This window comes from Pleurodeles waltl, chromosome 10 (assembly GCF_031143425.1).
Source record: "Pleurodeles waltl isolate 20211129_DDA chromosome 10, aPleWal1.hap1.20221129, whole genome shotgun sequence".
Taxonomy (NCBI): domain Eukaryota; kingdom Metazoa; phylum Chordata; class Amphibia; order Caudata; family Salamandridae; genus Pleurodeles; species Pleurodeles waltl.
This window is the reverse complement of record NC_090449.1, coordinates 440,486,698-440,510,691: the sequence shown is the minus strand read 5'-3', so window position 1 is coordinate 440,510,691 and position 23,994 is coordinate 440,486,698. Positions and strand designations below refer to the sequence as shown.

General features: G+C 45.7%; 1 protein-coding gene across 4 annotated transcripts in view; it reads right to left on the bottom strand.

Annotated features, from left to right (window-relative positions):
• SMARCD3 (SWI/SNF related BAF chromatin remodeling complex subunit D3) overlaps positions 1-23,994 on the bottom strand; it is a 2,604,506-nt gene that overhangs the window by 2,091,659 nt on the left and 488,853 nt on the right. The window contains exon 1 of one of the 4 annotated variants that reach the window (XM_069210706.1): positions 18,219-18,517. The exons of 2 other annotated variants lie outside the window; for them this stretch is intronic. In XM_069210706.1, coding sequence (XP_069066807.1) covers positions 18,219-18,488 — 270 coding nt within the window. In that variant the 5' untranslated portion in view covers positions 18,489-18,517. Of the gene's footprint in view, positions 1-18,218; positions 18,518-23,994 lie in introns of those variants that run through there. One more of the 4 variants, XM_069210705.1, reaches the window with a different exon arrangement.

Genomic DNA, 23,994 nt, shown 5'->3' with positions numbered 1-23,994 from the left:
AACAATGCAAAAACAACAAGTGATGGACGGAATGCTGAACATTGTCAAACACTCACCCCCAGTCATAGATCTGGGTTTAATCCATCGTTCTTTTGCTCACCATGCCACCCCAGTTTGGACCCAGCCATATGCAAATCAGTCTTGACCCTGTTCCTCATGGGAACAGTCCAAACCGAACTGCCAAGCCAGGTCCTCACTGGACCGGAAACAAGCATCCTGGGACCGGTTTCAGGGTTTCACCCCTCATCAGCCAGGCTAGCTTGAATCCAGTGGCATGGGAAGCACGGGACCCACGTCTGGGCATACCCTTCCCACTTAGGGCGACAAAGCAAAAACAACAAGTGATGAACGGAATGCTGAACATTGTCAAACACTCACCCCCAGTCATAGATCTGGGTTTAATCCATCGTTCTTTTGCTCACCATGCCACCCCAGTTTGGACCCAGTCATATGCAAATCGGTCTTGACCCTGTTCCTCATGGGAACAGTCCAAACCGAACTGCCAAGCCAGGTCCTCACTGGACCGGAAACAAGCATCCTGGGACCGGTTTCAGGGTTTCACCCCTCATCAGCCAGGCTAGCTTGAATCCAGTGGCATGGGAAGCACGGGACCCACGTCTGGGCATACCCTTCCCACTTAGGGCGACAAAGCAAAAACAACAAGTGATGAACGGAATGCTGAACATTGTCAAACACTCACCCCCAGTCATAGATCTGGGTTTAATCCATCGTTCTTTTGCTCACCATGCCACCCCAGTTTGGACCCAGTCATATGCAAATCGGTCTTGACCCTGTTCCTCATGGGAACAGTCCAAACCGAACTGCCAAGCCAGGTCCTCACTGGACCGGAAACAAGCATCCTGGGACCGGTTTCAGGGTTTCACCCCTCATCAGCCAGGCTAGCTTGAATCCAGTGGCATGGGAAGCACGGGATTCAAGCTAGCCTGGCTGATGAGGGGTGAAACCCCGAAACCGGTCCCAGGATGCTTGTTTCCAGTCCAGGGAAGACCTGGCCTAGCAGTTCGGGCTGGACTGTTCCCATGGGGAACAGGGTCAAGACTGATTTGCATATGGCTGGGTCCGAACTGGAATGGCATGGGCAGCAAAAAAACGATGGATTAAACCCAGATCTGTGACTGGGGGTGAATGTTTGACAATGTTCAGCATTTCGTCCATCAATTGTTGTTTTTGCATTTGTCGCCCTAAGTGGGAAGGGTATGCCCAGACGTGGGTCCCGTGCTTCCCATGCCACTGGATTCAAGCTAGCCTGGCTGATGAGGGGTGAAACCCAGAAACCGGTCCCAGGATGCTTGTTTCCAGTCCAGGGAAGACCTGGCCTAGCAGTTCGGGCTGGACTGTTCCCATGGGGAACAGGGTCAAGACTGATTTGCATATGGCTGGGTCCGAACTGGAATGGCATGGGCAGCAAAAAAACGATGGATTAAACCCAGATCTGTGACTGGGGGTGAATGTTTGACAATGTTCAGCATTTCGTCCATCAATTGTTGTTTTTGCATTTGTCGCCCTAAGTGGGAAGGGGTTGCCCAGACGTGGGTCCCGTGCTTCCCATGCCACTGGATTCAAGCTAGCCTGGCTGATGAGGGGTGAAACCCCGAAACCGGTCCCAGGATGCTTGTTTCCAGTCCAGGGAAGACCTGGTCTAGCAGTTCGGGCTGCACTGTTCCCATGGGGAACAGGGTCAAGACTGATTTGCATATGGCTGGGTCCGAACTGGAATGGCATGGGCAGCAAAAAAAGGATGGATTAAACCCAGATCTGTGACTGGGGGTGAATGTTTGACAATGTTCAGCATTTCGTCCATCAATTGTTGTTTTTGCATTGTGCCAACAATGCCAGGATGGCATAGAGGGGGCAATTCCATGAACTTAGACATGTTACATGGCCATATTCAGAGTTACCATTGTGAAGCTATACATAGGTAGTGACCTATGTATAGTGCACGCGTGTAATGGTGTCCCCGCACTCACAAAGTCCGGGGAATTTGCCCTGAACCATGTGGGAGCACCTTGGCTAGTGCCAGGGTGCCCACATACTAAGTAACTTAGCACCCAACCTTTACTAAGTAAAGGTTAGACATATAGGTGACTTATAAGTTACTTAAGTGCAGTGAAAAATGGCTGTGAAATAATGTGTGCATTATTTCACTCAGGCTGCAGTGGCAGGCCTGTGTAAGAATTGTCAGAGTTCCCTATGGGTGGCAAAAGAACTCCTGGAACCCCAATACCCTGGGTACCTCAGTACCATATACTAGGGAATTATAAGGGTGTTCCAGTATGCCAATGCGAATTGGTGAAATTGGTCACTAGCCTGTTAGTGACAATTTGGAAAGAAATGAGAGAGCATAACCACTGAGGTTCTGGATAGCAGAGCCTCAGTGAGACAGTTAGTCATAACACAGGTAACACATACAGGGCATACTTATGAGCACTGGGGCCCTGGCTGGCAGGGTCCCAGTGACACATACAACTAATACAACATATATACAGTGAAAAATGGGGGTAACATGCCAGGCAAGATGGTACTTTCCTACATATACAGTACATCATCACTTTCAAGAACGGAATAGTCCTTCATTTCAGTTAGCATGGAATCAACTGTTTGGACATCCCAATCATCAGAGACAACATCAGGTGTAATAACATCAGACATTGAAATTTTGAACACGTATGGTATTTGAATAATCTCTGCCAGTATATATCGAATGGAACTTTGTCCCACACAATCCCATCAGTAATTGGTATTGCTGTAACATTTACAGGGGACAAATCTCTTCGGACCTTACGTGAAGAATGATGTGGTGTCAAAACTTCATCAACAGGCTCCACTGAGGAGCGATCAGGAATATAGTGACCATTTATGAGCAAAAAGAAAACAGTCACAAAACCAATCCATAAAAATAATGCAATAAATGTCAAACAGAACGACAGGTAGTTCCATGGGTAGATCAAATAGTTCTTTTTAAGCCATCAATACAGCTTACTACTTTTTGAAATATTGTCAATCACTGTAGAGGATGAATCCGAAGAAAAAACATCAATGTCAATGAAACACCCAGAGGTAGTCTCTGCAAACACAGGAGCTGGTGTATTCTGATCCACCGCACGTGAAGGCTCTTGATAGACAACGTCATTAGTCGTGGAAGTGTTCGTGTAAAATACAGCCAAATCTTGAAGCGGGGTGGTCACTGAAGATGTGACTGGAACCAACAAAAGTTCATTGTCCACCCTCCCCATGGTCAAGGAAGTGTCTGAAACAGCAGTTGACATAGTTGCATAGTCATTAGTAGTGATGTTCATCCTACTATGTAGATGGATGTCCTGTTGGGTAGTGAGAGGGGATCGGGAACCACCCAAGAGACCTCCTGGTCTACTGTGAACGATCGGCCACATGGTGTAATTTGATGTAATCAATGGAGATGAATCTGTTCGTCTTAGAACCAGACAGTGGTGGTAAGATGACAGTCCTGGTGCCTTTTATTCCCAAGACTGGCACCGGTGCTCTGTATGATTGACCGAACTCCTCCTTCACAGCGATCTTCTCACGAACCAGATCCCCAACTTTAGGAATCCAGCCAGTAGAAGTTTTCGCCAATTCCCTTATTCCTAAAGTGGCAGCACTTGCAGATGATTTATCATCACAAAATTGTTGAAGCTCCTGTAAAACAGTGAGACGTTCTTTTATGTCAAATGGTGTTTCTGCTGCCACCATACCAGGGGCATCAAGATCTGGAACATACATAGGTATCCCAAAGAGAACCTCATATGGAGAGCGTCCCCCCAAGAACCGTCTTGGCAGATTATTCAGTGCTCTCCGGACCCCATATAGGTGGTGTAACCAACTGCGGCCTGAACCTAATACTCGACCTGTTAAGGACTGCTTTAGATCACGATTCCACCTCTCCACGACCGAATTTCCCTCAGGATGGTATGGTGAGGAGTAATGGAGTTCAACACCCATCGTCCCCATGGTGTCCCTGAATGCCTAAGAGGCAAATGAAGTGGCTTGTCAGACACTAAGAGGGATGTCTGCGGAGGGCATTTGATATTTGAGCCCTTAATCTGCTGGCAAATGTCACAGCAAAGGACATACTGCTTAGTTTGTCTGCATAGACCAGGCCACCAGTAGCGTTGCTGTAGAATTGTTATTGTGGCCTGTATACCAGCATGTGCAGAAGCGACACCTTCATGTGCTGCTGTAATCAGCTCTAATCTCTGGTCTTCATTGGGGATCACTCTATCTCCAACCCCAGGAATCGTTGTATAAGCAACATTCTGTGCACTGATATGGTAAGTATAGTTTGTAGGATATCCTTTCAGAAGGGGCTTGCCTGCAACCGAAGCTTTAACGGCAATCAGTACTTCATTGTCCAATCTCGTCCGAGAACGAGTCACTGCAGCCACAGAAGCCGTAGCTACTGATGCTTTGGCCGCTTCATCAGCCAATGTATTACCGGCAACGTGTACTCCTACACGTTGGTGTCCTAATGTATGAACTACATGGACACACAGTAGCTTATCCTTAAGATCAGCCACCCTCCCCACAATGTTTTGTGTTTAACGGTGTTCCCTTTTGAATCGCTAATCCCGTTCAGTTTCCAATGATTAAGATAGTCATTGTAGGACTGGACGCAGTAATATGAGTCACAGACTATCAAAGTCTGGCTTCCTGTCTCAGTGTGTTCAAGCGCTAGAATAAGAGCTTTAAGCTCAGCCAACTGTGCTGTGCAGTCCCCTAAGGTCTGCGTGTAGGTATTGTGAGGGTGGAAAACTCCATCTTCCATCACTCCGCACACGGCTGCGCAACCTGCGGAGTATTGATGTTTAGTACCTACAGCCGGTTGTGCTGATCCGTCAGTATATATGATCGTATTCTAACTGTCTAGTGGCAAAATATTTAGAGGAACGGGGTACTCTTGTTCATACTGGAGAAATTCTTGTGTTTGAAGTCTTGGATCGAATATATAATCGACATCAGTGGCGGTCAGAGACGTTGCCCATTGAATCCAACGTGGATGTAATGCCTTAGCGTAAGGAACGCTCGCTTTAGTGACAGCCTCTAAGGCCGGCACCGGGGAGACAACAATAATGCGTTTCCCCTGGGCAAGTGGCCTCTCTTTTATGACGGCCTTCTGAACTGCTGTCAGAATCTTTTCTGTAGGTGCAAAACGTTGTTCAGCATTTGAATATAAATGTGATTTATATGCTATCGGTACCGTGTCATCCTCATTAAAGGTGACATAAGTAAATCCAAGGGCACCAGCAATTATTCTGATGACTAGGTTTGTTTTATTGTCACGTGTGTGTAAGTGTTTAGTGTCTACCATGTCCTGCTGTATGTCCCTAAGGATGTGTGCGTGTTCAATCGTCCAGCGTCTGCTAGAAAAATTGGGCTGAACTAAGTCATAAAGTGGCTTAATGTGTTCTGCATAATCTGGAATGTATGTTCGGCCAAAATTGAAGAAACCCAGTAATGACTGCAATTTCTTAAGTGTGTTTGGAGGCTGTAGTTGAGCACACTTCTCTAGAAAGTGTGGGGCCAGGCTCTTCCCCTCGTTTGATAGCTCATATCCCAGGAATAATACACTAAGAAAGTCTATCTTGCTTTTCTTAAAATTAAATTTATAACCGAGGTTTGCAAACCCCAAAATGATCCGATCGACCCTCGCAAGATGAATATCGAGCTCGTCGTCTGTGAGATATATGTCATCCACATAGGACAATGCCTCGGAATCAATATCATGTAATATTGATGTTACACGGGCTGAAAACAGGCCTGGGCTATTTTTATAGCCTTGAGGTAAACGACAAAAGTGTTTGAGACCCAAATGAAAATGCACTTAGGTCACTACTTTCATGTGCTAACTTCTGGCAGAAAAATCCATTAGATATATCTAATGTAGTTTTATATTTTTTACGCACTATATTGTTTATCAGTGCTGTGCTGTGTGAATTTTGTATAGCATAAGTGCGTGTATGACTATTTAAGTGTCTATAATCAACTACTATACTATATGAATGATCTGGCTTTGCAACGAGGAACAATGGATTATTCATTGCAGACGTACAGGGCTCAATTACTCCCTGGTCTCAAGTTGTGATAGGATCTCCTTTACCAGAGCTTTTGCTTCATGTTTAACAGGGTATTGTGGCTGCGGTTGGGGTGTAGACCTAACGGGAATAATATGACAAGGAGACTCCTTGTCCCAACCTACATGATTGCGGTATAGTGCAGGTGCCTGCGCTAAAGCCCATTCAGCAGCATAGGCTCCTTTTGCTGCTTCCGGAACAAGATCGGAGAAAGAAGGCAAAATGACATCTTCCCCATTCGGGAGCTTGCGGACGTGTTCAGGTGGCCAGTCTCTCTCGGCCAATAGGATATCACTAGTAAGTTCATCACAAAATATTACACTAATAGTGCACTTCACGTCTCCCTCTTTCTGAATTGTTAAATCATAAACCCTATCGGGGGGGAGAACACGGCCATCCGCGATGTAATCGCTAGTTGCTGTTGCATCCAGATGATCTTTCAGACTCTGGCGACATATCGTGACCTCTGCCGCACTGTCTAACAGAGTCACTGCCCATCTCTTGTTCCTCAACAGCGTTCTCAATATTACTGGCATTTTTAACTGTCAGTGCTGCCACTTTCTTCTTTTTAAACTGTGGCTTTAGCTGAGGAGTCTTTTCTTCTTTTTTAATGGTAAACTGTTGTGAGTCTTTCTTTTCTTTCACGTATTCCGGACGTCGATCCTGACGGCCTCCTCTCTTGCTACGTCTATCCGGTGCATCCTGAAAGGAACGAGAGGGACGTGAATCAGTATATCTGTCAGGAGTTTTAAGGTTCTCCCTATTTCTGAGATTATGGGGGTTATTACAACTTTGGAGGAGGTGTTAATCCATCCCAAATGTGACGGATATACCACCAGCTGTATTACGAGTTCCATAGGATATAATGGACTCGTAATACGGCTGGTGGTATATCCGTCACTTTACCGTCACTTTTGGGACGGATTAACACCTCCTCCAAAGTTGTAATAACCCACTATATCTCCTTTCGGAGTTCTCCGGGTGTGGAGAATCAGCTCTCTTATTTCTTCTTTCTTTGAAATCTTTTTGTTTGTCCCAGCGCTTCTTAGAGCCCTCTTGTGCCTGCTTCGTACCCTCCTTATGGGCGGTACTTTGCAACTCCAATTTTTTAGGTTTGGCTCCCAAACTATCCCATCCTATACTAGTATAGGTATCGGAAATTATTTTCGGTAGCTGTCTCTCTTGTTCCTGATTTGGAGTTTCCCGGAGACGCTGGCAAATTGCCAGTGCTACTGCTTCCCCCTTTTATATTACTCAGTATTATTGAGGATACGGCGTCAAAGTTACGCATTAATTTCATCCCCAGGTCCAGGGCTGGTGCAGCCCCATGTTCATTTTTTATTTGTTTTAACACTTCCGGTAAATTGGCAAGTGTCGGGGTACCATGTGTGGTAGTATATATGGTAGCGAAGACTGTACCCCATGTGGCACAGTCATCCACCTAGGGAACCATCCCAAACGGCAAGCACATAGTGAGCAATCTATGTTTTTCCTGTGGTCCTGTATGGGGAAACACAGCTTCCAGCTGATTCGTTTTCTGGGCAATCCAGAACGGTATTTTTTCCCGTTCCGTGGGCTCTTTACCCATAATAGTATGCACTGTTTGTAGATGAATCCCAGTAGCCAATTGATATCCACCAGCCACTGGCGGTGCTGGACGCGCTGGTGTTGTGTTCAATGTTCGCATTATGAACTGAACTAACCGTCTATATAATGCCACTAATTCATTATATAAAATTCGTAAATCTGCTATCACCATATTCTGTATGCCTGGGTGAGGTGTGTATGTGGCGAACATAGGCCAGGTAGGTCCCTCATTACTTAAGGGACCTAACCTCACTCTTCGTAGTACATGTGGTAGGGCGCCTTCAAACCAGTTCTGATGCTCCTGGTATTTGAGCGATATTTCATGATACTGGTATGCTTGGTACCGTAAAGGTACACTCGCAACTTCATATGTGTGAAATGTGTGCGTTCTTTGGTCAACCTCAGGAAAGGTGACCCAAAAGTAAAATGTTTCTGTTTGGTATGCTTCAGTAGCTTCTATTATCAGAGTAACATCCCCACCCTCATCTGTAAGGCCATTCGTTAATAAATGTTGTGTTAGTGCATGTCTAGCATTTTCAGGAATGTCTATTGTATCAGCCATAGCTGTTTAGAGAAATGGAACACCAGATAGGGGAGCTCGAACAACCTACAGCTTAATTAGGTGTTACCTTTTCTGCTGAGGAGGATTCTCCCAAAGACCACGGATGTCTCCATATAATGGTACTTAGGGTACCTGTTGTCTGTGAGACAGTGATAGTCAGGGTATCCGTAAATTAGTGCCTAAACACCATCGTTGGTGGCGCCATGTCGTAGTTTGGACTCTTGCTCTGAGCAAGACTGCTGGTTTAAGGATGACAGTACTTTTGTTTGTAGGCGACTGTGTCTTTCCTACAACAATTCGCAACTGTTATCCCAACCTTACCGGCTCACTAGCAGCACCTCACCAGAAACACAATAGTAAAAGGTGATTTATGGCAGTCGTTTACGCATGGACTCAAAAATGAGATATCTCAGGGAGTGTTGTGGTTAAACGGAGATTACCCTTTTTTCACAGATATATTATGTCTCATACAAACACAGGCAATGACACAGATGCAGTAAAGTTATAATAGTTTTTTATTTAACATAACTGCAATTTGCGATAAGTTGCGTGGACTGCAATGATTAGAATAATGAATATAGCAAGTAACAGTATTGTGAAGACAAGAGTCATTGTTACGAAGACACCCACCATTTTGCAATACATAGAAAAGATATATGAGATGTAAGATGCCCTAATACCCTAATAAAGAAGGCCTAACCTCCTACCTAAAGGAGAGCTGGATTTGTTAAACCTAATCTGCCAATGCCGTGTCCCTGAGAGGAGCCCCCCAACCCTCGTTACCTTGGAATGAGGTCTCTATCTCAGACTCCGCAGGGACACGAAGACTGGGTTAGTGTCAAGACGACTGCAGCATCGGTATCAGCGATGGTGGCGATGTCCTCTAGTCGGAATCCCTCTGATTATCTGTCTAAAGTGTGATGTATTTATACAGATCTACAAGATCCCCTGACGTAGGTGTATTCCTAAACAATAGATAACAGGCATGCTTGGGACGGCAATTAATATCAACAATCCCTCGAAAGTATACAGAGGGAAAATCCTTAAGTGTGAACACCTACTGTGTTTGTCTTTGGTGCTTGATCTTGACACCTTGGCGCAGTGACACTGATAATGTAACTCATAGCAAGTGGCCTAACTATAACCAAGGCAGCCATCTTAGAAGAAATAAATAATTAAATGGGCTAAGACAGAGCAAGCTAAGTAGGTTAAAAGTCACTAGGTGACAGGGGCATGAGTCTACAAGCCAGAGGCTAAGCTAACTCCTGTTATCCCATTAAAACGAACTAGGATTCACTACACCTTCTTCATGTAGAATAGAGAGTGATGTATGGAATTTTTTTGTACCATACCTAGTGGGGAAAAAAAATCAGTTCAAGAATTGTGAAATGCAACCTCTGTGGAAAAAAACCTCTCTCATGGTACATCAAAGAAATACAGCCACGGAATATCGAGTATGTGGAAACATCTGCGCACAGTCCATGAACTGGCATACCGACTAATGATGAGAGAAAAAGAACTGACACATTTTGATACAGAGCCTGCTACATCGTTATCTAGCCAGGCTACTGCTCAGAATATGGGTATGCCAGCCACATGCACTGAATTAGGTCAAATGGTAACATCCTGCAGCATCTGTCCTAATTCTGTGGTTGCAAAAGTTTTAAAATGTCAACGACTTCTTTTTGCAGGTCAAAAAACGCAGTTGCTAATTTGTTTTACACGTTTTTTCTTCAAACTAGCTGTTATTACACACTGTTGTGCTTTCATAATACAAAGTATTGGATTTAAGATTCTCCGAAGTTTCCAATACATTTTTGAAAAAAAAAAATTAAAACTACAAAAAAAGGTTCTTGTTAGAACCACCAGTGAGCCAACGAAGAGCTGTGTTCAAGACGTTTTTTCTCATCAGTATTTCCATACCTGTGTGAGTCCATATATAACTTTTAATTTCCATGTATATGTTTCTCGGTTTTGGTCTAGGTGTCTCAATCTATCCATAATTGTGTCCCTGGATGTGTTACTGTGTGTAGATCTGATCCTGGCTAGGTCAATGTATACGATTATGTCTACCTGTATGTTTGAATGGAAGAATTACTATATAACCGGCATTATTAGTTGCAGCTTTAGTGCCTGCCTGGGTGTTAGTGTGTGTATTAATGTGTCTCTGGATGTATTAATCTATACATCAGCGTGTATCAGTGTAAGCAATCATGTGGGCCTGGGTTTGTCAGTGTATGCATCATTTTGCATTTGGGTGTGTCAGTGAATGCAGTAATATCTGTACGGCTGTATCAGTGATTGCATAGGTTTGTACATGACTGTCTTAGTGTATGCATGAGTGTCTGTCTGGCTATGTCAGTGTATGCATCAGTGTGTGCTTGTGTGTAGTAGTTTATACATCAGTGTACTCCTAGGTGTGTAAGTGTCACTCTATCCATCTCTCTCTCCCTGGGTGTCTCAGTGTATACATCACTGTACATTTGAATGATTCTCTGAATACATCAGTATCCACTTCGCTGAATCACTGCATGCACCAGTATGTGCCTGGATCTATCAGTAGATGCATAATTGCAACCCTTGATGTATCAGTAAATGTAAGTGTGTGTCTGGATGTATCACTGTATACATCAGTGAGTGCCTGACTCTCTCAGTCTATAGATAAGAGTGTATCTCTGTGTCCCACTACATGCATTACTGTATACCTAAGTGTCTCAGTGTATATGTCAGTGTATTCCTGGATGTGTCAGTGTATGCATCACTGTCACCCAGGTATTATGGTGTATCCATTATAGTGCACCTCAGTGTCTTAGTCAGTGCAACACTGTCCACCTAGTTGTGTCAGTGCATGCAGCAGTGCATTGCAGGGTGTGTCAATGTACTCATTAGTATGTGTCTGGGGATGTTAGTCTATACAGCACAGTGTGCATAGCTGTGTCAGTGTACAGATCAGTGTGTGCCTAGATGTGGCAGTGTATGTATCAGTGCGTCCCTGATTGTGTTATCGACTATCAGTGTAATCCCTGGTGTATGGCTTGTTAAATTAGTGAATACACAAGTGACTTTATGACTATTTCACTGGATAGTAAAGTGCATATATACCTGGGCATAGGCCTCTACAATCTTTCCTCAGTCACTAAAACTCAGATAAACGTGTTTAATCTTTTAATAAAAATACACGCTCTTCTATAGTCTTCAAGCATCTCAATCAAAGGGTGACTTTTATAACAACACACAGTAATAACTTACTTAAACACAATTTCTAATGTCAAGTGTAATTAAAAATAAAACTGTGTACCTAGCTCACAATCAGTACCCTAAAAACCATATTTAAACCACCATTTATATAAATACAAATCAATAACATCAATATACAAAACTACATATTGAATTCAGTATACTACATCCTAAATACATCTCTTTCTGCAGCCTATATACTTGAATTCTCTATGTATACATCAATATACACGTGATTCACTGAATGAGTATGTCTCCCTTAATATTTGTATTATTTTCCATCCCATTAACAGAATATATTAGACAGTATACATATACCTTAACATAGCAAGTGTACTTTAACAAAATAAAAATTAAAAACAGTTTTCTCTTCTATTGACACAGCAACCTCCTCTCCAGCCTACATACAGTATATCTGTAGAAAAATTAATGGGGAAACTTTGCATTTTGGAAACCCCCTTTGTCTCGCCACCACTTGACAGATCACCCTGAAACGTTAAAGATGGAAGCTGAACTTAGCAAAGTATAGGTTTTGAAAATTTTGTGAAGATTTGTCAAGTGGTGCCAAAGTTATAAGCAAACAATAAGCACTCTTTCTATTGAGACTAGTGACCGCCAATAGGATTGATTATATATATATATATATATATATATATATATATATTATCAATAGGCCAATACACAAATACTTTGCTGATTAGGCTAATGCTGAGATATTATTAACTGAGACAGCCGATAAGTAGCTGTTAAGAGTGCCCAAGGCAGAACCCCGATGGGCTAATGAAAGAATGAATAAAAGGACCTCAGAAAGAGGGGCAAAGAGAGGATCAACTGACTTGTCTGTGCACAATACCACAAGTGTATACCAACGACAGGCATATACCGTTTTGGTGGAGGGATGCCTGGCTGCCAAGATAACTACGCAGACTTCAGGTGGAAGGTCAAAAGCTGTCAACTGCCGCCACTCAATCTCCAAAAAAGAAGGCACAGACTGGAAAGGTTTGGGAGAATAACCGCCCCCCTGCTGCAACAGAAGATCCTCCCAAAGGGGCAGTCTGATCACAGGATCTGTGGCCATGCTCAATAGCTCTGGATACCGTACTCTTTATGCCCAGTCCAGAGCCACAAAAATGACTTGGGCCCTGTCGTTCTTGATCTTCTTTAGAACTCTGGGAAGAAGTGGTATTGGCGGAAAGGCGTACAGGAGGCCTGAGCTCCACTTGAAACAAAAAGCAAGAACAACCTTGGAAACTCCAACATGCAAAACTGCTGACATTGCGCGTTCTCTGTAGAGGCAAACAGATCTAACCAAGGCTCTCCGCACTGCTGAAAAAGGCCTTGAGCTACCTCCAGATGGAGACTTCATTTGTGACTGAATATGCATCGAAGGCTGAGTTTGTCTGCTGTGCTGTTCAGAGATCCCGCCAGATGTTGAACCATCAGAGAAATGCCCGGATGTGCTAGCCATGTCCAGAGGCGCAGCTCCTCTTGACAAAGAGTCCAGGACCCCACACCGCCCTGTTTGTTGCAGTACCACATGGCAGTGGTGTTGTCCGTGAACACCTGCACCTCTTTCCCTTTGATAGAGGGAAGGAATGCTTTAAACGCAAATCTGATCACCTGAAGCTTCAGCAGGTTGATGAGAAGTCCAGACTCCGCCAGAGACCAGAGGCCTCTGATCTCCAACTCTCCCATGTGGCCACCCCAGCAAGAAGTGACGTGTATGTCACTATTGTAAATTCTGGTTGAGGAAGGGAGAGGGATCTGCCTTTGACCCAATCCAGATTTGAAAGCCATCTTTCGCAGTCCCCTCTGAGATCTGGACCATGTCGCAGAGATTCCCTGATGCTGCGCCCACTGGAACTTCAGGTCCCACTGCAGAGCCCGCATATGCCATCTGGCATGGGTCACTAGCAGGATGCAGAAGGCCATGAGGCCCAACAGCCCCAGAGTCATTCTCACCGAAGCCCAGGATAGAAGCTGAAATAAGGGAATCATAGCTTGAATATCCCAGGCTTGTTTTTTGGGAGGGTAGGCCCGAAACTGCGCTGTGTCCAGAACAGCTCCAATAAAAGGGAGCGTCTGAGAGGGGGGTCAGGTGTGACTTTGGCATGTTTATAGTGAATCCCAGCGTGTGCATGAAGTTCGCCGTAGTCTGAAAGTGGGAGATGCCTTTCTGGGGCGTTTCTGCCTTCAACAGCCAGTCGTCGAGGTAGGGGAAAGACTGAAATCCCTGACCTGCACAGATGAGCTGCAACCACTGCCATCACTTTCGTGAGCACCCGAGGGACACTGGTAAGGCCGAAGGGGAGCACAGTAAACTGAAAGTGCTTGTGACCTAACGCCTGTGGGCATGCAAGAAGGGGATATGAAAATAAGCATCTTGCAAGTCCAATGTCACCATCCAGCGTCCTGGACCCAAGGCAGAAAGGACCTGAGCCAAGGTGAGCATTTTGAACTTCCCCTTCCTGAGGAAGAGACTGAGGGTCCTGAGGTCGATGATACGATGTAAGCCCTTGTCCTTTTTATACACCAGAAAGTAGTGGAAATAACAACCACAGCCTACTTCTGGCATAGGAGCCCTCTCTATAGCCCCCTTGGCCAAGAGAGCCGCAGCTTCCTCACGAGAACTGCCAAGTGATTTGCTGTCAGGTGGCTAAAAGATGGAGGCATAGCCAGAGGGGAAGTCTCGAAGGGGAGGGAGTAGCCCCTTTGGATGATATGCTAAACCCACCTGTCCATGGTGATGGATTCCCATGGGGAAGGTGATGGCATATCCTGCCGCCAACTGGCCAGAGGTTTTGGGGGAGGGGAAGGGGAAGGCAGACTTGGAAGATTTGGAGGCTGCAGCAGGGGTGGGGTGGACTGGGCAGACCTCTGGTTCCCTGTCTTGCGAGCCCATGGGATTCTGCGTCACCAGCCACGTAGAGGCTGAACGGCATGTGTGGCACGGTGGATGAGGAAGGGATGCGGCAGGGAGCCCCTCCCATTTCCACGAAAGGGGCGAAAGGCAGAGAGTTGGGGACAAGGAGCAGTAGAAAGTCGAAGGGACCGAACCATAGCCCGGGATTCCTTAAATCTCTCCAGTGCAGAGTCCGACCTTATCTCCGAAGAGATGAGAGCCATTAAAGGGCATGCCCATAAGGGCCTGCTGGACATCCCCCGAAAAAACGGAAGTTCTCAACCAGGCGTGGCATCCTAATGCCACTGTCGACGCAATTGATCTACCTAGAGAGTCAGTTGTGTCCAGCCCACACAGAATGGTGAACTTGGCCACATCTCTCCTGTCGGCAACAGCCTAGGAGACAATGACATGGGCCTCCTCAGGGAATCTGCGACAGAACTTGCGCAATTGTGTCACACAAAGAGTGGTTATAACGGCCCAAGAGGCATGCGATGTTCACCGACCGCAATGCCAGTCTGGAGGAAGAAAACATTTTCTTCCGAAGACGGACCAGTCTTTTTGATTCCCTATCTGGGGGAGCGGAAGGGAATGCCCCAGATGACTATGATGCCTGGATGACCAAGCTTTCAGGCGTGGGGTGTTCAGTCAGGAATTTACGGTCATTCGGAGCAGGCCGATGGCGGCGAGCGATTGCCTATTGACGGGAGCCTGTGTGCTGGGTTTGGACCAGGTACCCAGAAGAACATCGGTGAGGGCTTCACTGAATGGAAGTAGAGGCTCTGAAGCAGAGTCTCTGGGCTGAAGCACCTCAGTCAGGAGATTAGTCCTGACCGCAACAGTAGGCAGTTCAGGGCCAAGGACCTCAGCTGCCATACTGACCACCATGGAGTAAGAAGCTCCCTCCGCTGTAGCCACGGTAGGTGAGATAGCATGCCAGTGTCTGGGGAGGTATTAAGACCACTGGCCTCACCCAATTGCTGAGCCCAGTCCATGTTTGGGTCTTCTTGGTGGTATCCAGCAACCCATCCAACCCTTCCTCAAGTTAATACCCATAGAAAAAAGGGTCTGAATCCAACCTGGGGAAGCTAGGCCCCATCAAAGTCAGAAGCGGCATTGGCCGCCGCTGTTCCAGCTCCGGGATCGATGTTGATTGTGGGCCCTACCAATGTCTGGAGCGTTGACGACTTCGCCGGGGAAGGTCTCAGTGGTGCGTCCGGCGCAGATCCAGATGTGGATCGGAGGGACTCTCGATGGCCAGAGCCAGAGCTCCCTATGGACTGCCCAAAAATGAGGCGCATGGCCTCATAAAAATCTTTTAGTTGGGTAGGGGTCGCTCCGGCTCCCGGAAAGTCCGGGAGGCGTGGAGCGGACCCAGTAGTAGGCTCTGCGGACAGAGGCCTAGAGCGTCGACGCTCATCCCGCTTCGCATTATCTGAGCGACGGGGTGAAGTCGAAGAATGCCCTACCTTCTTCAATTCCTTTTTCTTACCCGAATGTCCCGATGACTGAGGACAATGAGTGGTGGTGACTCCGCGGCCGGTCTCGAGACCTTCCTCTCGAACGGTTCAGGTTGGAAGGATGGGAGTGTGAGGAAAGGGGTCGTGCAGAAGGTTGAATTGTTTATTTTGGGGGTATTCACTGCAGGTTGGGGGCGGTTCAACCGTGGTGAAAGTAGTTTGTTCTATGTATCTGTGAGGTGGGGTATGTAATGTTTAAAAGAAGTGCAACTGCATGCCTGTCCTAATAAAGCGACCTTTCACTCACTCTACTTGGTGGTTCTGTTACTGTCTCGATACCCTGCTCTTTACTGAATCCTGACATTAGCCTGGAATCAAGATATAACAGCTGAAATATATGCTCGCTATCTTAAACGCAGCAGTTGCCTTGCAGCCCTTCCTGTGGCAACATTCTCTGCAGTTCCTCAACTTCTGTGCCAAATGAATGGGGAACTTAAATTCCCTCTTATGGGCGAGCGCAAAGCGCTCCGTCCATTCTGTTATCTCTCTTTGGGCTTCAAACCACGCCGATGCCACGTCAGTCACTTACATTGGTTCGTGGGCTTGCCTTTTAAAATCCGCTTGCTTTCGTTTGTGAAAGGCATGCATACGTCATGCCTTTTCCAGTGTTTAGCTCACCTACACAGCACCGGTAAAGTACTAAAAACATATGAGGCTCGATGTTTTCAGCCTGGGGTCCGGACTACTTTATCTGTTTATTTTCCACGCAGCGCGATCGCGCTGCATTTTAAATAGCACGATCGCGCTGCGTGGTTTTTTGCTTTACACCCTAATAGCTCTAACTCGAACAAATGCGAGACCCGTTGCATTGAAAATGCTTGTTCCTAAATCTTATGCATATCTGTTGCCAAAAGTTCACATGTATCATCGTTCACCCTCAAACCCTAACTCTAGTCCTCTTCTCTTGCTTCTTTACATGATGAGCAGATTGTCAAAGTCAACGCCGGAACATGCCAAATATATGCCCAAAATTGACAACAGCTGGAGAAAATGAATATTTGGGAAAAAATAATAAAATATATTTCCCCACTCACTTGATTGAAGTTGACACTTTCAAAGCAAGACAAACAAAGCCACTTTAGGCCTAAAATGGGAGTTTTGGACCTCAGTTTGGAGTGCTGTCACTTATGGTATTACCATAAAACAAAGACAGCACTAAAATTTGGACAGAGTACCAGTACACATTCGCGAACTCAAAACAAGAACTATGAGACTTGGGGTCTGAAGACTGGCAATTTTCTTGACTAGTCACCCAAGGACACCACCTACCGCGTGCTGCAAAACCCTAAATTTTAGTGAGACACCAAGCAGCTGCTGTTTTATGCTCCTCGACCTCCTCGCTAAAAGCCTCGAGTCCTTCAGTCAATATTTGTCGCACAGCCGACATCACAAGCGCACTCAGTGTCACAGAGACACATACATTTAGCCTCTTAACAAATGTATACATACATTCTGGGAGATGTACTCTTATTTCAATTCAACTGAACTAACGTGCATGAAAATAATGCATGTTAAAAAGAAAATGAATGTGAGAATGTGTCTAAGTAATACTTAAGTCGTTTGCTAACCCTAATCAGAGCTAGTTCTTCACTCACTGCCCTTAACTTCTTTATGGGGATGAATAGTTTTAATTGCCGTCCTCCCCTTCCACTTTACCCAGTCTTCGTGGTATTCGCTCACAGTCCTTATCCCATCAGTGTATCCCTCGTTTCCTGCAAGCATGGACTTCATCTCCTTCATTTTCGCTCTTTCCATTTATAAGATCGCCTCCATACTCACAGCCCTTGCTCTTTTCACTCCCCAAAATAATTCAGTCATAATAATCATAATCTGTGTTGCGTTTCATCCAATTTCTAAACGGTTTAGTACCTAAAGAGCTTTATTTTTTTAAAAAAATGAATGAAAATAAATACCAAGTTATTATCACAGAAGTGATAATACAATTACGATATAGTTATACCATGAAAGTAAATCCCCATTCGAATGAACATAATACATTTATAATACGGTTTCTAAATAACCTATATTATTTTTAACCCAAGTTAACGCTACTGAATTGAACGACTTTGAAATAATGTACGGCTGAGTAAGCCTTGTCGGGATTTGAAGTCTTTCTCCTCTAGCTATAAAAGGCTCCTAGCCTTTACTAGCTCAGGATCGCGTAGTCAGTCTTTTGAACCAGTCTTCAACTCAAACGGCTCCCCGAGCTCCATCCGGTAAAGTACCCCCACCCACACAAAAAAAAACTCTATTACACATGCGCTTAACTGTGGCTTCATCTCTTCGTAACTTCGTTCACTCACCACGCTGTTGACCAGGAATTCAAACAGCTTGCTTTTAGTGGCCTTGCGGGCCCCTCCGGCGGCCTCTTCTGCGGCCATACTTTCTTTCCCCTTTAGTCTTGGCTCAGAGGCTCTCTCCGTTCTCAATGTACTCCCCCCATCTCTCCCTACTTTTAGTCCTGCAGGGTCTTTCACACTTTGTGTGTGTGTGTGTGTGAGAGAGAGAGACAGAGAAGAAGGGGGGCGGGGGTCCCTCAGGGTGATCCAGACAGCCCACTCCGCTGATCCCATCGCCACATTCCTCAACTGATTACACGAACAGCAGCCAGACATTGGAGCTCTAGGGAGGGGACGTGTTTAAGGGGGCTATGCTGAACTAGCGCAGCTAAGGACACCGTGAGGGGCACATACAGACGGGAGACTGAGTGGCGTCGAGCGTTTACAAGGCTTCGGAGTACTTATGGGATTGAGTTTGAGACCAACCGGGACATATTGGACTTGCCTGAGGGACATTAACGAGACATGGGAGGGGTTGTCTGGTACCAAAGGGCACTACGTTGTTTAAATCTCAATTTATAGTTGTGTAAAGAGCTAGGTCGGTTAGAAATTTACATCGCAAGCACACGCGCATTAGGAACAACAAAGTGGTTGAGAGGCCTACTAACAGCAAATCACCTGCTCTTGGCAGTCACACCTACTGCTGAATAAAATGGCAAGGGGTAGGGCTTGCCGCAGGGGGCTCCAGGTGGGGTACACCCAGTAACTACGCCACTCACGGAGATGGGTATTTCACGTTTTTATTAGTTTGAATGTAACCGTGAACTCAACGCTCCAAAAATGCATTCACTAGACTTTGTACTAATAATTACGGTCACAGTTCTTTTTTCCCTTTATCACGTGGAATACATAAACAACTTACATAACTGCCCACAGCCTGGGGAATTCATTGTGTACATTGACAGTCATGTCAATAGTAGAACGACCAATCCGGTAACAACGTCATCATTGCAACATATATTACACTTCAATTGGGGCTTGGTGGTGGGGGAAGAGGAGCAAGGGTGTGCCCAGTCTCCTCCTCCTCCCCCCATCGCCCCCCAAGGGCTAATCGGGCATTGGTGGTAGAATCCACCACAGGGTTAGCAGGGATTGGGAAGGGCGGTTATATATAAGAGGCAAGGTGCGCGTGGCCTCTTTGGCCGTTTTTGTCACACCCAGTAGGTGTCTTGTTGAATTTGGGAGGCAGGCCGTAGAACAGTAAGTTAGAGTGTAGGTATTTGGTTGTATAGTGGAGTTGTCGGAGTTATGGATAAGGCTAAGAAGGTAGTGCAGGCCTTAGAAGTCTTGCAAGATGAAGGGAGGGAGGATTTATTATGGGACGGGGTGTTGGAGCAGGTATGGGTGGGTTTGCGCAGACCAAAAAGAGTGTCTTCTGAGGGCGTGGCAACAGCGGTAATGGCTTGTGCGTCACCGACACTCCCCCTCCCCCCCCCCCCCAAAAGAAATTCCGGCATAAAAGTGTTTCCGGGTGAAAAATTAAGGTATCGCCAGAACGCACTAGCGTTTATGAATTGGAGGGTTCAAATGCCTTACAGGCTCATATTGTGCAGGTTGCGAGAGGTGGGGCCAGGTTCGCACGGCGCTCCAGGGCTGCTTCTCATCAGCACGTGGTGTCCTGAGGTAGGGAAGCTGTTTTGCAGAGTGTGGTGGTGGAGGAGGGCTGCTTGGGGGAGTTGTCAGGTAATGTGTGTGTGCATTCTGTTACGCATGTCTCGGTGAACTAAAAACAAGCTCTACTCCCCTCGGAAACAAAGGGCAAGCAAGGGAAGAGAGCTTTTGAGGAAAGAAAGTTAGGAGGGGAGGAAAAGATGGCAGCGCCCACTGCAGGAACTCGAGATCCAATGATTGCTATTTCGTATGATGAAGGGGATGTGCAAAAAGAGCAAACAAGTTTGGAAATGGGCATTGGTTTGTTGGATATGCCTTTAGTCATGCAGGATGGTAGGTTAATACAGTTTATTCCTAGATTGGTGAGTCCCATGCTGCATAAGGTGCAAGAATGGGAGGTTCAGAATCAGACTGTAATAAAGGCAGGGAAAAAAGTTGATTATTAGACAGCAGTGGAGTAGAGATGAGGGGTATGATCTGTGGTGAGACAGTTGGTGTAATGGGAAGGCAGGCATGGCGCAAGTTAGGTTGGATTTTTGGCAGCCAGGGACGGGGTGTCACAGTCTGGGTGTGATGGCACTCATGCCTTGGGCGGGCTTGAGGAGCAGTTGTCGGCTAGGCGGCTGGGGCGGCTACCATGTAGTCAAAGGATGCCGGTGAGGGTTAGGGCACCCTTAGGACATCGGCCGGAAGAGAGGGCGAGACCCGGAGCGGCTCGCCCGACATCGGGGGAGACATTTGGTCCTGGTTTTGGCATCCAAGAAGTTTATCCAGTGATGCAGGAAGAGCTGTCCACCAGCCGGGGCGCTGGTTTTGTTGAGCTGCAGCAATATCTTGAGGAGGAAGTTTTAGACTACGAGGATGGGGACGAGGCAGAGGAGGGTGAAATTGTACAACACAGGTCAGTGCAGAAGGGAGTCAAGCTGGGTGCTTTACAAGAAACGACCCCTAATGCGACCCGGAGCAATCATCAGGTTGGAGGAGATCGTCAGACGTTTACTGCAGGAAACTTACCTAGAGGTGAGGAATGTAGGGCACAGTCAGAGGTGGCGGATTGTTCAATGAGGGGGTTGTTTTAGGTTGCGCCGAAAATTTCGGGTAAGGATATGGGAATTCAAACTGTTGTATGTGACAAAAGTGAGTGTGTCATCAATGTTTCAACTCAGGTGGGTAGTGGTTCAGAGAAGGCTTCAGGTAAGTTAGAATTGAGTTAGGTAGGTAACGGTCAGGTCTCTGATGAGTGAAGTGTCTGGGGGAAATGTAAAAAACAAACAAATTGCCATACATGGGAGTATCAATGCCTTTGGGGGCGTATCTCACTCAGAATCTGAAGGAAAAACTATGGAAAGGTGAATTTATTGATGTTTTAAAGCTCCTTTACAGGGAAGTTCAGGCAAAAGAAGGTTCCAAGGAAGAGGAGTGGGAGCTGGCGTGTAGGCTGAGAGTACCTACTACTATTGAGAATTGGACTTCAGCTTTTTTTTTTGTATATGCCAGCATTTATTGTGAGCGGCATCCACAAAGGTGTGTAGCGTTATTCGAGTACATGGATATTGTACGAAGGACTCAAATGGATTATGGAGGTTTTGGTTGGTTCAGATATGACGAGGAGTTTAGGGCTAGGAAGGCCATTTATCCGGACAAGGTATGGGGGGGGAATAGATTTTGAATTACGGATGCAGTGGGTTAGAACTGCGAGGAACGCCCCAACAACACACTCAGCGAGTGGATTACCGTTACAATATAAGACCTTTCAGGGGCGTCCCACCCACTATGGGGTGGGATAGGCGACAAGAAGACAGCTGCCTCAAAAAGGGACATGCTGGTCATTCAATATTGGTGTGTGTTCACAACAGCAATATACATTTTGACATAACTGCTCCAGTTGTGGAGGCAGACATTCTGCTTTCCAATGCTTCGGAGGGTTGCATTGGGTATGGCAGGTTGCACATGGTAGAGGAGGTGAGAGGGGCAGGGGACATATACAAGTGGGAGGTTCGGGGCCCTTACTCCAATTAAATTGGAAATCCTGCGGTATTGGTATTTTATCCTTAAGTGGCTGAAGCCAAAATTTTGTTGTGGGGCTTCACAGAAGGTTTTACATTGTGTTATCAAGGACCAAGGTTACGAAGGTGGGCTAATAATCTGAAGTCTGCAAGGGAGTATCCAGAGGTAGTGAGGGCTAAGTTACGGAAGGAATTAGAGTTGGGAAGAATTGTGGGCCCCTTCCATTGTTGGTCACTGCCTAATTTGACTATTTCTCCTTTGGGAGTTGTGCCTAAGAACCAGCAAGGTGATTTTTGTTTGATTCATCACTTGTCGTGGCCAGTGGGGGCTTCCATTAACGATTTAATTGCTCATGAGAATCCCTTGGTGCATTATGCTTCAGTTGATGAAGCGATCTCCCCGGTAAAAAGATGCAGTAGGGGGGCTGAAATGGCAAAGTCTGACATTCAGTCGGCTTTTAGACTCCTTCCAGTGCATCCAGAGGATTTCTCTTTGTTGGGCATTCAGTTTGATGATGCAATTTACGTGGACAGGATGTTGCCTATGGGTTGCTCTGTTTCCTGTTCAATATTTGAAATGTTCAGCACTTTTTAACAGTTGTTTTTTCCAGTTTAGGTGTGGTTATAAATACAGGACACATTATCTGGCTGATTTCTTTTTGGTTGGTAAACCTGGTTCAGGTGAAGGTACGATGGCTTTGTCAGAATTTGAAGAGGTTATGTTTCACATGGGGGCTCCATTGACCCCAGAGAAAACAGAAGGTTCCTCGACTTGTTTGAATTTTTTAGGCATTGAGTTGGACTCCACAAAAATGGAAGTGCGGTTACTCAAGGATAAAGTGTAGAAGCTAGTTACTATGCTGGAGGAGGCAGTGCAAAGACCTAAGTTGGAGCTGAGACAGGTGCAAAGTTTGCTTGGCAATTAAAATTTTGCTTGTAAAGTGGTGACAGTTGGTAGGGCTTTTTGTAGGAGATTGGGTTTTGCGCTGCGAGGTGCAGTTTTGCCTCATCATCATGTCCAGCTTCGAGTGAGTGTTAAGGCAGATTTGAGGATGTGGATTGCTTTTTTACAAGATTTTAATGGAGTTACTATGTTGGTTGATGATGATGATTGGGTTTCGCAAATCCAAATTTTACTGATACTTCTGGAGCTCACGGTTTTGGTCTTTTCTGGTATGGGCAGTGGGGTGCTAAGAGTTGGACGGCGGCTTGGAGGACAGCTAGACTTAGCATTGCTTTTCTGGATTTTTTTCCGTTAGTTGCTGCATTGTCAATCTGGGGGCCCACATTTGCTAATAGGAATGTGGTTTTTAACGTTGATAACCAGACAGTGGTTAATTTAATGAATTCTCAAAAAGCAAAAGATGAAAAAGTGTTGAAGCTTTTAAGATTGTTTTTACTGAATTGTTTGAAATTTAACATAATGTTCAAGGTTAAGTATGTCCCAGGGATTGAGTTAATAATGACATTGCTGATGCATTCTCGTTTGCAGTGGCAGAGATTCCAGGGGCTTGCACCGGGAGCAGATGCACAGAAGACAGCAGTCCCTGGGGAGTTATGGGAGATAGGAAAGTGAGGATGTTGGAACTGGTTCAACAGTCTATAGCTCTGTCTAAAAAAAGGTGTTATGACCAGGCTTGGTCAGAATTCCTAAAATCAGGTGCTGTTAGGAGGGAGGGTGAGGTGGCTGTTTATAGAGAAAGGCAGGAAAACTCTGTGCATTTTACTAAGCAACAGATTGAAATGGGGCTGTCGATGGTTACCACATCGGGTAAGTTGTCAGGTATTTTCTTTTATGGTAAGTATTTTTGGGGGTATGATCCAGTGGTGGGAGAAATCTGTAGGATACTCACTGGGTGGGCTAGGAGAGGGGGTGCAAGAGGTTTATCGTAGACGCCCAATAACTTTGCAGCTGTTGAACGCTTTAATTGTAGTTTTAAAAGATGTTTGTTTTTCTACATGGTAAGTTCTTTTGATGACACTTTGTATGTTAAGGCTTTTTCATGGAGCTTTCAGAGTTTGAGTTGTTGGGCGTAAAAGGTAAGGAAGGCGTTTTGTGTTCGGATGTGCAGGTAAGAGACGGAGCTATATATTTATGGTTACGGTCATCTAAGATGGATCAG